This window comes from Diabrotica undecimpunctata, chromosome 6, assembly GCF_040954645.1.
Source record: "Diabrotica undecimpunctata isolate CICGRU chromosome 6, icDiaUnde3, whole genome shotgun sequence".
In the NCBI taxonomy this organism is placed as follows: domain Eukaryota; kingdom Metazoa; phylum Arthropoda; class Insecta; order Coleoptera; family Chrysomelidae; genus Diabrotica; species Diabrotica undecimpunctata.
In genome coordinates, this window is record NC_092808.1 from 55,569,905 (window position 1) to 55,586,453 (window position 16,549).

The window sequence follows — 16,549 nt, forward strand, 5'->3', positions numbered from 1 at the left end:
ATCAACACTAATGAGGTCACAACACATGAACGACGACACATCATTTATAATTCAGAATAATATAACAAAACTAACAAAACTATAAAACCGTAATACCGTATCCAACACTAAAAATAAAAAAAATAGTAGCATAAAGTATCTAATGTCAATCTAGGCTAGGGTATAACACATTTCAATACTTTTAGCGCCCGAAGTATATACAATATGATGCAAAAGTATGGAATAAATTCATTATTTTAGAAACAGACTACTTTTAAAAAATTCTAAAACAAGTCAATTTTAATTTTTGAAAGGCCATTGTGTTGGACGTCAGTGTCAGCGTAATGACGTAATCGATGATTTTTTTAATACAAACCGAGGTCACGGGACAAATCATTTAGAAGGTCTCCTAATCGCCTTTGCAACGATGTATTAGTCGAATATTTATTTCTACAGGCTTAACCAAAATTATGTACTTAGTTAAGTATGATGCCAAAGTATGGAATCAATTCTTTATTTCAATAGGCAACTTTTAAACAAAAATCTAAAACACGTCAATTATATTTGAATGGTCATTAATTTGAAAGGTCTCCTAATCGCCATATATATGGTATATGGATCATACCTCACAAAATCCAGGTAAAGTCTAAAATGACAAGAATATATTTGGCGTTAGTATTATATATAATTTTATTTCATGTTTTCTTGAATATGCTTCCTGGATTGGAAAGGGAAACGTCAAATAAAAAAGCAGGCAATTTTAATTACAAACAAATTGCAGGTTATTCCCAAAGTATAAATTAATATTCACTGAGAAAATGACTTGGCTTAAATATGAATTCAACAACATAAAAATGTGAAAATTGAAATTTTTTTTTTATAAATCAATGCTATGTAATGGTGAATTTGACACTTAAATCAAATAAAGTCTATGCAAACACAATGTTTAAAAATAAAATATATATATATACATATATATATATATATATATATATATATATATATATATATATATATATATATATATACCCGGTATTTAGGCGGCACACGCCCTTCCGGTAGGGATCTATGGAGGAGTATCACCAAGCCGCAAGCCCTTATCTCTTGCCGTACTGCTCCACCATAGGCCGATCAGATACCAGCATATTCTAGACTAAGCCGCAGATTCATTTAGAATTTTAAACTGCTGCGTTAGCCTTTTTGTTTTCTGTACACCGAGCTGGGGATTGAACTGACATCTCTCGCAGTGAAGCGAAGGAGAAGCCAGCCGCCCAGCCTGCTTGGCTATCCGATCGATATTAAAAATAAAATATATCAAAACTCAAAACACAACTGATTTTCATAGTTCACGGCCATTCATAAAAGTGTGCCTTTTCCTAGGTCATATTTCTACTTCCTTCTGTTCGTTGGTGTTTTCGTCCAATTCTATAACACTACATTTTTTATTCAACACAATGTTGACTTAAAGTTAGAGACAAAGAAATTAATATTATAAAACTATAACTTAAATTAAAGATAGCAAGTAACTTATTCTTATGGTGCATATGAAATATTATTAAAATATCTGTGCAAAAGCGTTTGTACAAAGAAATAACTATTTCAAATATAGTTTTTATGCAATATTTGTTCTACGCCAGATGTTACCAACAATTCACAAATAAAACTAATTTGAAACATATAAACAGTAAAAGAAAAAATTAATCAAAATCATTGACATTTAAATGTGTGTTTAATTTTATTGATTTTTAAAGTATAAAAAGTATTAAACTTTTTGTTTATCACCTACCACGTCAAGAACGTTACTAAAAACTTATAATATACATTTTAGATTGATTTGAGAATTTAGTATTGGTAATGTCTGGCCTATTCTATATAAATATTAAATATTTTAAAAATGTAAATTACCAGCTGATTGTGCGCTCCGCATAGAACCCATTTCTCCGCTTCTACCGTAAGTTGAATATTCGCCTAAAATGGAGAAATGCTTTATTTATTTTTGCAGAAAATATTTTATTAAGCATGGTCTTTTATATCTATTTATGTACAAGAAAAACATTTGGTTTATAATAAGCAGCACTGTTTTTAATGCTTTGGTTAAATGGAGGATCTCTGTAGGATCAGTGTAAGATCAATTTATTAATGTTATGGTTTTTAAGAAGCTATGTGCAGTTTTTTTTCCATTTACATGTATAAATGTGGCATTTAAAAAACTAGTTTTAAAAAACAAATATAAGCTTCATAGAGATTACTACAGTTCGCTATGATGATTCCATAAGGATGTAATATGTATAAGCGAATGGTGGTGCTCTATATTGAAATTAAATCTTTACTCTTTTTTATTTTTTTATTAAACATTTAATTGCAAGATAATAAGTAATAAACATTTTATTCTCGGTTATACAAATATAACAATATAAATGGAAAAATAAACTTAAATCACATTTTGGATTTGCTGTTATATGCCGTTTTTATGTGCAAAGGTTGTTATACTTGAAAATGATAAATAGTATACTGCCAACAAGTGCGGAAAGGTACTAATTTCTTACGAGTTTAAAAAATTCAAAGCTTTCTGCACGCGTTCCACACTATACTTTTTGTACAACCACATTTTTTGCTAAAAATAAAAATCTTTTATTAACAAAAAAACTTTCTGGTACAGAAATGTCACTAATACCAGATTTCAATTATTGTGAAAAAATATCAAGTTTGTTAACATACAACTAAGCAGAAAAACGCTTACTGAATAGTTGTTGTAGAAAACAATTATTGTTACACTGATATATGTACAGTGCACAGATTCTAAATATGCCGGTGGGAGATGGCTTCTATGCGTTGTATTATAGTTGGTGTATGAGAGAAAAAGTTTTCGAAATAATGAAATAACAAATTTTATATTATTATTTGTTATTTCATTATTTTGAAAACTTTCTCTCACACATCGACTATAATACAACGCATAGAAGCCATCTCCCACCGGCACATTTAGAATCTGTGCACTGTACTCCATATTCAAAAATTATGAATGATATTTAAAAACGCAGTTATGTCAAAAACATGCCATATCATACAATCCATTTGAGATTTATTTTGATTTAAGTAAAATTTGAAAACATTATTCTAGTTTAAAATTGAACACATTGAGTTCATTTCCGATTTTAGACATACAGGGTTGGCCACTCAAAAGAGTCCACCCTGATAGTTGGCAATATGCATTATATTGTCTGAAAATAACGAAACAGGTCGATTTTATTCTAAAGTAGTCATCTTTTAACAATATAGACCAGAGGTTCCCAACGAGTGTGTCGCGGCACACTAGTGTGCCCTGAAGTCCCTGTAGGTGTGCCGCGAAATTTTACCGTCTTTTTTACTAGTATTTATTTTTTTAATTAGCCGTGGTAAAAACTTTTACCGACTATTTTTCATTGAATAAAACTTCTGTTCTGCGCCTGTCTGCTGTTTCAATAGTTCAACACTGGACCACCAGAATGCGGTAGCAGTAGTATCGTATGCAGACGTGCGTTAGTTCAATATATACCCCGTGTGGCGATAGCGTTTGAAGACACTCACATTTAGAGATGAGCATCGTTGGAAAAACATCGATGGTTACCATCGATTAAACATCAGAACCGTACCATCGATGGCAATACAACATCGAGCCTAAACATCGATGTTTTCCAACACCATTGTTGACCTTTAAGGTCGCGGCATATTGTCGTGCACGTATAGTTTCCGGCACGTAGCGTTTCCACTCTAGCAATTGGGTTACGCGTTCACATTTTCATACATAGAACGTTTCAGTTTGGTTCGGTGAAGATATGATCTCGCTTTTCTCGACAAAAATTATGTGCAATTGCTCTTCTACTTAACGATGAAGAATGAAAAACTGTGTTAAAAAGAAGGTTTTAAGTACATCCAATGCTAAGAGAAAGGAAGAAGGAATGTGAATACTGGACTTTATACAGAGAATTAATTGATGACGATGAAAAATATTATGGATATTTTAGAATAAATAGGATTCAGTTTAAATATGTTTTAAATTTAATTTCACCTTCAGTTAAAAAACAAAATACTACATTTAACGAAGCCATACATATCAAACCAAAAAGTATTTTTAAAAAGAAGAGATAGAACTTCCGTACAAAAGTCCTAATTGTTTATCACTTCCGTAATTAATTGTCACAAAGCAATAAAAACACATGCATAAATGACAAAATAGCCTCGAAAATTATTTTTTTAAATACTCTGTATCAAAATCAAACAAATACCTAAATAAACAACGGGGGGAAAACGACGGACATCTAGTTCACATTATCCTTACCAACCGGTTACGACTCGTTACGTAGCCGTCGGCATCAGTAAAATATTGTTTTCAAATATACTGAACGGAAACGTTAAGTGTCTGAAACGCTATGTTCCGGACAGTGTGCGTTGTTCATATTTAAAACCATTTAAATTATATTTTTCGGAAATTAAACGCTAGTGCTGGAAACGCAACGTGCACGATAATATGCCACGATCTTAAACTCGATTACAACAGACAACAGAATTAAAATTATTTCAAAATATTATTATTTTTACAATGTCTGTTACAATTATACAATGGACTGGGTGCGAAATCCATACATGGAGTCGGCTTATGCCACGGTCTTGTTTACTACTGATGAAGAGGGTGAACTGATAGATAAAAATTACCGTGGACTTAAACTTAAGTACAGTAAACTAGTTGAAGAAGTAGAGTCTTAGTCAAAATTGAAGAAAATCAAAGTTAATGTAGATGTTGCATCATTTTGGATTCCCTATTTAATGAATATCCACTGGTCATAAAGAAAGCTATGAATGTTAAATTTAAATTTAAATCTGCTTTCTCGCCGATCAACGCCATCAAAAACAAAAATCGCTCACAGGTAAAATCTTTAGAGGACGACTTGAGGGTGTGCTTGTCTACAATACTTCCTAGAAAGGATTTAATAATGAAGGGTCACCAAGCACAAATATCACATTAGATATGGTGTCACTATTTTTAATTAGACAGGCATTCTGTTTTATACTCCATTATTTTTTATTATGAACTCGTCTCTTTTAACACAACATACATGTTTGTAAGTGCATGAAAATTTTGTTTTCTTAATTTTCCTAATTAGTTTCCATAATGAGCACAACATTAACTCAATAAATTATGTTTTAAATTATATTTTTAAAGAAAATAATATAGTAAAAAGTGTTTTTAAGTTAGTGTGCCTCAAGCTAAAAAGGGTTGGGAACCGATGATATAGACATAATGTCACGTGTCAAATCCTTCCATTCCAGTATCACAAATCTTTAAGTTTAAATAGGGAATGGACCATGTGTGGCACATCATTAGACAGGTACTTCGCTAGAGAATTCAGACAGACATTATTTTTTTTATATATACTCTATTCTTTGAAAAAGTATCAAGTATGGTATTATAAATCTTGCTTGTACATAACTTCATAGAAAGAAGTCCAGTGGAGTTAAATCCAGAGGATCTTGCTGCACATTCAATAAAACCCATTCGTCCCATCTATTGCATAGTATTAAACAATTTTTTAATGTATCGCCTTACGTGTATGCTATAATGCGGAGGTGCACCGTCTCGTTCGAGAAACAAATCATTTTCTGAGTACCTGTTATCATTTTCGATTATATATGTCACAATCGGATCATCCGTGTTCTCTAATAACTCTAGATATGCTTCTCCGTTCAAAATGTGTTGCAAAAAGAATGGCCCAACAACACGATCGCCATAAATTCTTGCCATTCGTTTAATTATTTCAATGGCTATTGGGTATATGTTTCGTGAAAAACTCTGCCCTGATGTGAATTTTCATCTGCCCAATAACGGCAATTGTATCGATTTACATTATTTAGAAAAAACAACATCATCCGAAAAACAAATATTTAATAGAAAGTTTGAATTACTATTTATTTTCTCAGTCATAATTTCACAAAACTATAGTCGTCGTCTGGATCATCTTCATTTAATTCCTGTAGCAAGTGGATTTTGTATGACAGAAATTTGTAATGTTTCAGTACTTTGCAGACATTAGTGCATGAAAAAACAGATTCTTGAGCAATTGTTTTAATACTTGAGGTAGGTTCCAAATTAGCATAACCTAAAATTGCTACTTCTGTAGCTTCAGTCCTAACACGTTTTTCATACTCCCTTTTTTTATCAGCTACTGATCGCGTTTCATGAATTTTTTTGATTGATAAAGTTGCTTATCTCTCCTTGCGCACTTACATTCAGCTTATAAATGCTAAGATATTTTAAGATTTATCTTACAAGATAAAACAATTAAAAATTACAATTTTTATACTAAATGCTGGTCGCAGAAGAGGATACTTACCGTCACCATGGAAAGTTTCCATTATAATTTTTGTGTAACTGTCAGATTACAACTAATCATTGTAGAAAAACCAGTGATATCTAACACAAACTTGGCTTTTAAAAAGTACATGTAATACTAGAGTAAATACATAGGACCATGTAAAAGACAAATGAAGATTTGGAACAAAAATAAATATTGCGCAGCCGTACTCCTTGACAAAACACAAATCTTTGATAAAACATGAGTCCATTAATAACATTCGTAGAAGATACTGCCATCCCGGCATGTATGAGAATAAAGAACGGATATTGACGAATGACAATTTATACTTTAGCACCAAAATCCTTTGTCATCCGGGTCCTCTATTTTTATCCATTTTTTTTCCTGTAGAATCAGTTGCAAAAGTGAATGTCTCTATATATTCCTTATAATGTGTTACAGCTATTCTATTTTTGACGTTGTTTTTCTACCTGTTTATTCCTCCTTCTTGTACTTACTTTTTTATCCCTGTAAGCTGCTCTGAATTAGTAAAATAGAGAGTCCGTGAGATTTTCAAAATTCGTCGATATAACCACATTTCGAAAAATTTAATTTTCTTATAAGCAGCTTCATGACGGCCCACGACCCAACTCCATATAACAGCACAGGGAAGAAAATACTTTAGTAGTCTAATTTTTGTGGAAGATGTAAAAGGTTTTGTAGGACATTTTTCAGGAGGACAATTTATAGACTTTCCTATTCTATATTTATTTTGTAGAAAATTATCCCCATTCTCTATTGACAGTTATTTCGAAGTATGTATATTTTTTATTATAACAAGACCACAGGCATAAATAAAACATAGGCTTAATAATTAACGCATTAAAGATGATATAAAAAAATCCGTTCAAATGAATGATAAATTCGTTTAAGTCTTCAAGTACCATTACTAACTATAAAAAATAAATTGTTTACCTATCACACTAAACAAATATTAATTCCCCTATCAAAATTAATTAAAACTCCTCCGACGTGAAAGCAACTGGGTCATAAACTTCACTAGCATATTGGACTTTACTGGCTAAATTAAACCTGACAAACAAATTTTCGGTCTACAAAGTTATACTAAAACCCATTTAACTTAGGTCATTCAGTTGTGAGAAACCGTATTCAATATAGAAACTAAAACATTTTAAATCATAAAAGACTTTAAGTAAAATATACCACATCTTTAAAGATCACTCAAACAATGTGGCTTCCAGTCATAGAATCCTAGAGTGATGTTCAGGCTGAACAACTTGCCGTCCATTGTATTGTGTCCCGAATTTTAACCCTAAGTTTTAAGTTAATGAGTTAGAGAGGAACTACCTTTTTGAAAGACTAAAAATGAAGGGATATTAAAAGATCATATTTTTTAAGGATCCCGCTTATGTACAATCTATCGTGTACGTACAAAAGAGTATGAAAAAAAGAGCAGGGCACTTGGGGAGTGCCGACAGAATTCAATATTTATTCTAGCGTGTTATTACTACATGTTGGTTAATGCAATTTTATGTCTGCTTATTGCTAAATTGTTTAATATACACTAAATTGTTTAATAAATAACACTTCCTACACATTTAAGTTCTTTAAAATTTAAAAAATTTTAATTTTTTCTTTAAAAATTTTGTTTAATGATTTTAGTAATTTTTAAAATTTATTAAATATAATAAAGTTTATTTATCATATACATTTTCATTATTATCTACATATTTTTTTTATAATTTTATTTAATTTTAGTTAATTGTGCTTAATTTTATTTAATTTTATGCAATTTTATTTACTTTTATTTAATTTTATTTAATTGTATTACATTTTTATAGTTTTTTATAATTTTTTTATAATTTTTTATATATATTTTTTAATTTTATACATTTTTTATAATTTTATTTAATTTATTGTATTTTATTTTATTTCAATTCATAAAAATATTTTAAAATCAAAATTAACTTGTTCAAAAAGTCGTTCTCAAGTTGTTATAATTTTATTTAATTTTATTTAATTGTATTACATTTTTATAGTTTTTTATATTTTTTTTTATAATTTTTTATATTTTTTTTTAATTTTATACATTTTTTATAATTTTATTTAATTTATTGTATTTTATTTTATTTCAATTCATAAAAATATTTTAAAATCAAAATTAACTTGTTCAAAAAGTCGTTCTCAAGTTGTTATAAGAAATATATTATATAAAATAATAATAAGTGTGACTATATGTATGTATATTAAGTATATTATGGTATACCGCAAGGATAGTACACCCGTCTCGATTTTTCGAATCACGCTAACTAGGATCTCGGGCCCATGCAAAACACCATACCGAGCAATAAAAAGTATTCACTTCAAAAACTGATAAATGTTATGTTATCCTAATTAAAAACCTTCATTCGTATTTTGGAAAATGTCTCTCGAGTCTTCAAAGCGGAAATGATGGATTGATGGGCTCAATATTAACTCATTGCTATGATTGGTACTTCTTTTGCTATGCTAGACGGAAAGGTATCCCATTACATATTTAATGACTGCTATTTTTTTAAAGTTCTTGAAGTGTTTGGTTAAAAACCCTAAGGGACTTTTGTCAAGAATCTCAATGTTTTGACTGATATGCAGCAGTATTTGGGTATCTCATTATTTCGCATGTCACCATAATTGAATACATTCATATGAATATGTATATCCATATCGGCTTTAAAATAATTTTATATATTGAAACCTTGTAATGATACATTGTTTACAGAACTTATAGTTGGTGGTTTGGAATCATTTCCTCCTGGATTTTCATGTGTGACTGGTAGTAGACAACAAAAGCAATGTGACAACGGGCGATGTGGTAACAGCCGAAGTTGTCGTTGATCGCTAACTAATTTTTGAATACGAAAAACAGGTAAGATTTATTTCAATACAGAGCACCACCATTTGCTCATGCGTATTTCGTCCTTTTGGACTCCTCAGAGAGAGCTTGTGGTAAGCTCTGAATGAAACAAAATCTTTCTGTCATATTAGTAATTATTTTAAAAATAATATGCACCAGACGCTACAGCGACATCTATTAGAAATCAATAGAATTTCGTTCGAAATCAATTTATCAAAATGCCAAATCCGTGCTCGCTACAATTTACAAAGCAAACAGACGACAAATGAACTGACATGAGGAACCTAAAATTGCATTCCATAACAGTCAACTTATCTCGGAAAACTGATACTGATTTCTAGTACTTATATTGCGTGAGTAAATGAAAAAAACGAAAGACATTTAAAATTTAATATCAATAAAGAGCAACATTCAGTTCACAGAGCACCGATCAGTTCATTTGTCGTTTTTTTGCTTTGTATATTGTAAAAAGCACAGATTTGGTATTATCCTGAAGTTCGATTAGTATTTGAATATTGTATTACACTTGACTAAATAATAGTTTCTTCGAATTGTTAGTAGACTAAAAAAGGGTAAATCTAAAAATTTATGATGTGTACAATTTTCAAGTCAGATCAAAACCTTTGATTTGACTTTGATCATGTCTCTTCTTTTTTTATTTTGGACGGTGTCTTTCTTAATTTCTACATATTGATCTTTCGCCCTGATCTTTGCTAGTCAACTATTTGCCTCTTAAACTCCTCTAGAGTCTATTTGATTTGTAATCTGGTTTTAATGTAGTGTTTAAATAATTGGTACAAAATATACTAAAAAAAAGTAAATGAATCTTTGAAACCTACCGTGCGTACTCTAGTATGGCTTAAATTTGAGTTTCAAAATCGTTGGTGATTCAACTTCACAAATATCAGAGCTTGTTTATTTAATAGATTGTTGATTGCTAACTAAGATAAATTTGAATATTTTTAGTTATAACAAACGTTAAATTTGATTTGACTTATAAACATTATTTTAAAAAACAATTTTTGATAAATATATCGATCAATTAAATTTAAATTTATGTAAATTTTCTATCCATTTAGATGACGTTTGTCATGCAGTTTAAAAGAAGTAAAGCTAACAAATACCATCCCGTACTAAAATAGCGAGTTCTCTCTTTGTTATACAAACGAAGAAGAGGCGAATATTAAAATTTCAAATGCGACTTATATTAACTTTATGGAGTGCTGGAAATTAAAATGTAAAAATATTACAATACAGACGGTGCAGACGATTTAAAAGCGAATCACTTGATGTTTGTATATAATTGGAAATTTAAAATTCAGCCTACGATCCCACAAAGGGGACCCTTTTTATTTTATTTTGACTATATCGTCGCCGGACAGTCTAGAAAAACCTTATAAAAAGTTATACTTTAACAATAATGTCACAGTTGTCAGACGTGGAGTATTCATAAAAATAAATGCTAAATAAAAAAATTCCAAGATCAGAATTTAAAAAAGGCAATTACAGAAGGGACTTATTTTATAAGTAATATTAAATATACTTAAAATATATCAAGCTCCGTAAGATGAGAAGTGTTTGATAAGTACTTGTTGCCATTTTTGAATTATGAAACGTAATATCTCTGTAATTCTACACAAAATCCAAAAATATAGTATTATACAGGGCGTTGAATTAAAACTAGGGAGGGACTTTCGATTTGATCATAAGTGTGATCATAAGTGATAGACAGCTGTAAATTTAAGACCTGTAGATCAGCTACAAATAAGAGGAATGGATATTTTTATATTTTTCAATTAGGTGTCATTATTTTCAGAGATAAATCTAAGGTTTACGTGAAATACTGTGTATCGACACCTGATATGAAAAACATTGTAACGTCACTTGCAATGTTTTTCAACTGTGGCTTAAATGACATTTATAAATGATGACCTTTATTTTAGTCTAACAATATGTATCCTAGTTTAAGTAAATACAAAGAAACTTAATGAAACACTGAAGTGCTACAGAAGGTTAGCGAGAAAAAATCTAGGAAGAAGTATTGTTGTGAATTTATTAATTGTTATGTCTTTAATTTATAATGTCTTTATCAAAAGGTTCTTATCTCAATTTATTAAAAAGCACAATAACTGATATTAGTTTATTTATCACTAAACATACATAATTTATTAGTAGGCGAGCGTAACAACAATATCGCGAGCGCGAATCTTCTTTATTAACTGTTTTCAAAATAAAAGTTCCCTCATATTTATACGAAAACAGCTGCTCTAGAACTGCATGGATGTTGACCTCAATTGACCTGGTTTCGCCTCGAATGGACAGGCCTAATTCCGGAAGATTCGAATGGAACCAGTTTTTTATTACTTGGGGTTTATGGTCGAAAGGTCTCGTATAATCTAAAACATATTAGTGAATAAAAACATGTTTACAGGTTAAAACTATGACTCATATTTTTACGTAACATTGCCCCCCTCTCAAAAGATGGTTCCTCCTGGAACCTTGTCGGGACTAGAACTGGAACGGTATGCTGGTATCGGCAACTGGACCCTCTTTTACAACTTCCAGTTGTATAAAAATGACAAGGGACGGTTTTCTCTCCGCACCAGTAACTATGCGGATTGCAACAGACTAACACCTGGACTTCGGTGTCTTTAAAGATCTCCTCCACCATATTTCGTATAACCCTCCAATCTAATTGGCGGCACTCCAACTTTGGCATGGCTAACTTGGTTTACTTCCACTTCTTCATCTACGTCGTGGTCACCTTCGAAAGATGCCAACCGGTTATGGTGTACTATCATCGGCTTTCCCCTCGGAATCTTGCTTATTCGGTAGATGACATCGTTGATCTTCTCCATGATGAGGTATGGACCTTCCCAAGACTGCTGCAATTTGGGAGAACAACCTTTTCGCTTCTTGGGATTATACAGCCATACTTTGTCGTTCTTCTTAAAGCAACCCTTTTCGGCTTGTGTATCGTACCGTTTCTTCATTCGGTCGCTAGCGATCTGAAGGTGGGAACGGACCAACTCATGTACATCGTCCATTCTTCTTCGTAATTCGATCACATAATCTTCACCTGCTACATCTTCTCCAGGTCGACACCCAAATTCTAGATCACAAGGTAGTCGCATTTCGCGTCCGAATAGGACTCTGGCTGGTGTCTGGCCCGTTGATTCGTTAACAGCAGATCTGTAGGCCATTGTGAAAAACGGAAGGTATTGGTCCCAGTCTCGCTGATGATCGGACACCATCTTTGTCAAATACTTGCCAACTGTCCTATTCATTCGTTCTACCATACCATCCGATTGCGGATGATACGCGGTAGTTCTTGTTTTCTTCATGCCTAGTCTATCACATATTCCTTGGAATAGATCACTTTCGAAGTTCCTGCCTTGGTCACTATGGATCTCCAAAGGCACTCCAAATCGGCTGATATATTCTTGGATCAACTTATCTGCAACGGTGGCGGCCTTCTGGTCTGGAAGTGCATAAATCTCGACCCACTTAGTGAAGTAATCCATTACTACCAACATGTACTTGCCCCCATTTTCACTTTCTGGAAATGGCCCTGCAATGTCCAAAGCTATTCTTTCAAACGGGCTTCCAACATTATATTGTCTCATAGGAGCTCTCCTTTTCCGGTGAGGCCCGTTACTCGTAGCACAAATAGTACATTTCTTACACCAGTCTTTTACATCGTCGGAACTGTTCATCCAATAAAACCGTTCCCGAATTCGCTGAAGGGTTTTCCTTACACCAAAATGCCCTCCCGATGGACTGTCGTGTAACTGACGAAGTACTTCGGCTATTCTGCTCTTTGGGATCACCAACTGTCTTCTCTTCTCTGAACCGTCATCATTTTCCAGGACTCGTTTGAGCAAGCCATCTTCGATGATAAATGAGTCCCACTGGGCCCAATACGTCTTAACTACTGAGCATAGGTTTGATATTTCCTGCCAAGGTGGTCGACGGTTTTCCTCTTTCCATTTTCGGATTTTCTGTATAACTGGATCTCTCTCTTGTTCTTCCCTTATCTTAGTAGGCGTCCAGTCGTCGTTGACAATCGTCGTTCTTAGCACTGCTGCTTCCTTGGATTCCGTTTTGTTGCAGTGGGAGCACTCTGCTGGGCATGGCCTTCTGGAAAGAGAATCAGCGTTTCTATGGCTAACTCCGGCCCGGTGCTCAATCTTAAAATCGTATTCTTGGAGTCGTTCGATCCACCTGGCTATCTGACCCTCTGGATTCTTAAACTGCATCAACCACTTAAGGGCGGCATGGTCGGTTCGGATTAGGAACTTTCTGCCATAGAGGTATTGATAGAAGTGCTCTACTGATTTCACTACTGCCAGAAGTTCTCTTCTCGTGACGCAATAATTCCGTTCAGGTTTTGAAAGAACTTTACTAAAATATCCGAGAACTCGTTCCTGTCCTCCTTGAATCTGAGACAGCACTCCTCCAATTCCCACATTACTTGCATCCGTATCTAAGATGAACTCTCCTTCTGGCAGTGGATACCCTAAAATTGGTGCTGTTATTAAATGCTTTTTCAACGTTTCAAAGGCATTTTGGCAGTCTATATCCGAGCGGTATTCTCTTGCTTCCTCTGTAAGTCGCGTTAATGGCTTAGCGATATCTGCAAACTTCTTAATAAACCTCCGGTAGTAAGTACATAGTCCAAGAAAACTTCTCACTTGATGTTTGTCAGTTGGTTTTGGCCATTCCTTAATGGAATCGATTTTTCCCTTATCCACGGCCACTCCTTCTTTACTGACTATATGACCCAGATAATTGACTCTACCTTGAAATAGCTGGCACTTCTTGGGGTTTAGCATCAATTGGGCAGCTTTAAGTCGATTAAAAACGTTTTCTAAATTCCTCAAATTATCTGCGAATGTCTCTCCCAAGACGATTATGTCATCCAAATAAACCAGGCATGTTTTCCAAGATAACCCTCTCAACACATTTTCCATAAGCCTCTCAAATGTCGCAGGAGCATTACAGAGTCCAAATGGCATAACGTTGAATTGCCACAATCCAGATCCTGTGGTGAAGGCTGTCTTTTCTTTATCTACTGGGTCCATTTCTACCTGCCAGTATCCAGACTTCAAATCCAAAGTAGAAAACAATTTACTTCCAGCCAATGTGTCCAATGTGTCATCGATCCGAGGCAGAGGATAACTATCTTTCTTGGTAACGTTGTTCAGCAAACGGTAATCCACACAGAACCTCGTCGTTCCGTCTTTCTTCTTAACTAGGACCACCGGAGAGACCCATGGGCTCGTAGAAGGTTCTATCACCCCGTCTTTCTTCATTTCCTGAACAATCGTTTCAGCTTCCTCTCTTTTCGCCTGTGGTAATCGTCGAGCTGTTTGACGAATTGGCTTAGCATTACCAGTATCAATTTTATGCTTAACAACCGTAGTTCTTCCCGTCTTTCCTCCTTTCGGTACGAAAATATCACGATACTGCCGAAGAAATTCCCTTAATTTCCTTTTCTCCATCTGATTTAGAGACTGTCCTGCAACTGCAACCATTTGGTCGAATTTATCGTTGGAATTATCAGATGTTGTCGCCTGACGGATTATGGATGTCACAGGTACACAAGTTCCTACTTTTGTCTCTTTCTTTATGGACACTGGGTAGTCGTTGACATTGATAAGTCTCACAGGAATTTCCTTAGCCGAAGTCACCAATTCCTTTCCAATTATGATTCCACGGCCAACCTCATCGTCGTGGTTCCAAGGCTCCATCATAACAGGTCTCCCTTCGTCTACAATTCCCTGTAGTCGCGCTACTATGATCGTTTCGCTTCTCGCAGGCACGACTGTATCTTCTGTAATGGCTGCTTGCACAGTGTTGTCATTATGTGGATGGAGAAATACCTCCTCGTTGCCAACTTTGATTACCTTATTCTTAAAATCCAATTGGAATCCATGCATATTCATTACGTCCATTCCTAATATAACATCCTCTTCGATGTCAGCAACTATAACAGTGTGGACAAACTTTTCTGCCCCAATTCCCAATTGTACCTGGATTTCTCCATGAATGTTGGCATTTTCACCTGTAGCGGTCCGAAGTCGTAACCTCGTTGGTAACAGTTTCTTTCGGCTGTTTATAACTGTCGGGCGTATAATGGTTCTGGTCGCTCCGGTATCCACCAACAACGTATGCTTTTTACCATTTATGTCTCCATCTACATATACACTATCTTCACGGCATTTCAAAGAAGCTATTAGTATGAGAGGGTCTTTGGAAAAGTTTTGGGTCGAAGCTGCCCCCCTAAGGCTGACCCGTTCTAGTTTTCCTGATGGTGAGTTTCTTGATTTGCGTCGTACCTAGGGTGCTTACAGGAGCTTCGTACGTGTCCTATTTCGCCACAATTCCAGCATCTGATGGTCTTCGTTTTCTTGTATGTCATGCTTTTCATCATATTAACGAGCTGGTCAAGTTTATCTTCATCTCCTTCCTCTTTTACAGTCCTAACTTTACTGTACCCGCCAGAGGCCTGCGTAGCTGACTCGTATTCGAGGGCGGCGGATAGGACATCAACCAGCGTCTTGTGACGAGCTAATCGCAGTGTTCTCTGCATTTCATGATCACGAAGACCATCAATAAACGTTTGAACGGCCAATTTTTCCATCATGTCTTCGGGAGCTGTTGGATAAGCATATCGTACTAATCTGGCAATATCTACCTCATATTCTTGAAGAGCCTCATCTTTCTTCTGTCTACGATTTTTAAGCTGTGACTGATATACATGCTCCAAATGTTCGTGGCCATATCGCATATTTAACCTCTTCTTCAGTTGTTCGAAATCATCGGTCTCCTCTACGGCTATGGTCTGAAGCACATCTAAGGCATCTCCTCGAAGAGCGATAGTCAGGTTTACAGCCTTTTCTTTTTCAGACCATCCATTTGCTCTTGCGGCTGATTCGAACTGTTTCATGTAGTTGTTCCATGATGATTTTCCGTCGAAAGTTGGGACTTTAACATGAATAGAACCTCCACTTCCTTCAAATTTCGGCCGTGTCTCCAACTTAAATTTCGTCTCGTCTTCTTTTATCTCCACTGTAATCGGATTGTTACCTCTCTCTGCTGTCCCTGTTTCCTCCATCTTCTTTTCCATCTCTTTCCATATCTTTTCTTCGAAGGCCAACATATCGGCAGCAACTTGGTTTTTTAACGAAGATATTCTATCGTCCAGGGCAGACATCTCAGAAGTGACTTTAGAGATTTCCGAAGAGATGTTAGCAGAGACTTTGCTTTCCAGCGAAGAAATCTCGTTAGAAACTTTGTCTTCCAACGAAGCGATGTCGCCGGA

At 34.2% G+C, this 16,549-nt stretch overlaps 1 protein-coding gene across 7 annotated transcripts in view; it reads right to left on the reverse strand.

Moving 5' to 3' along the window:
• Eip63E (cyclin dependent kinase Eip63E) overlaps positions 1-16,549 on the reverse strand; it is a 1,081,826-nt gene that overhangs the window by 111,016 nt on the left and 954,261 nt on the right. For 6 of the 7 annotated variants that reach the window (XM_072534720.1, XM_072534722.1, XM_072534723.1 and 3 more), the window contains one exon: positions 1,885-1,947. The exons of the other annotated variant lie outside the window; for it this stretch is intronic. In XM_072534720.1, coding sequence (XP_072390821.1) covers positions 1,885-1,947 — 63 coding nt within the window. The remainder of the gene's footprint in view (positions 1-1,884; positions 1,948-16,549) is intronic. 7 annotated transcript variants of the gene reach the window in all.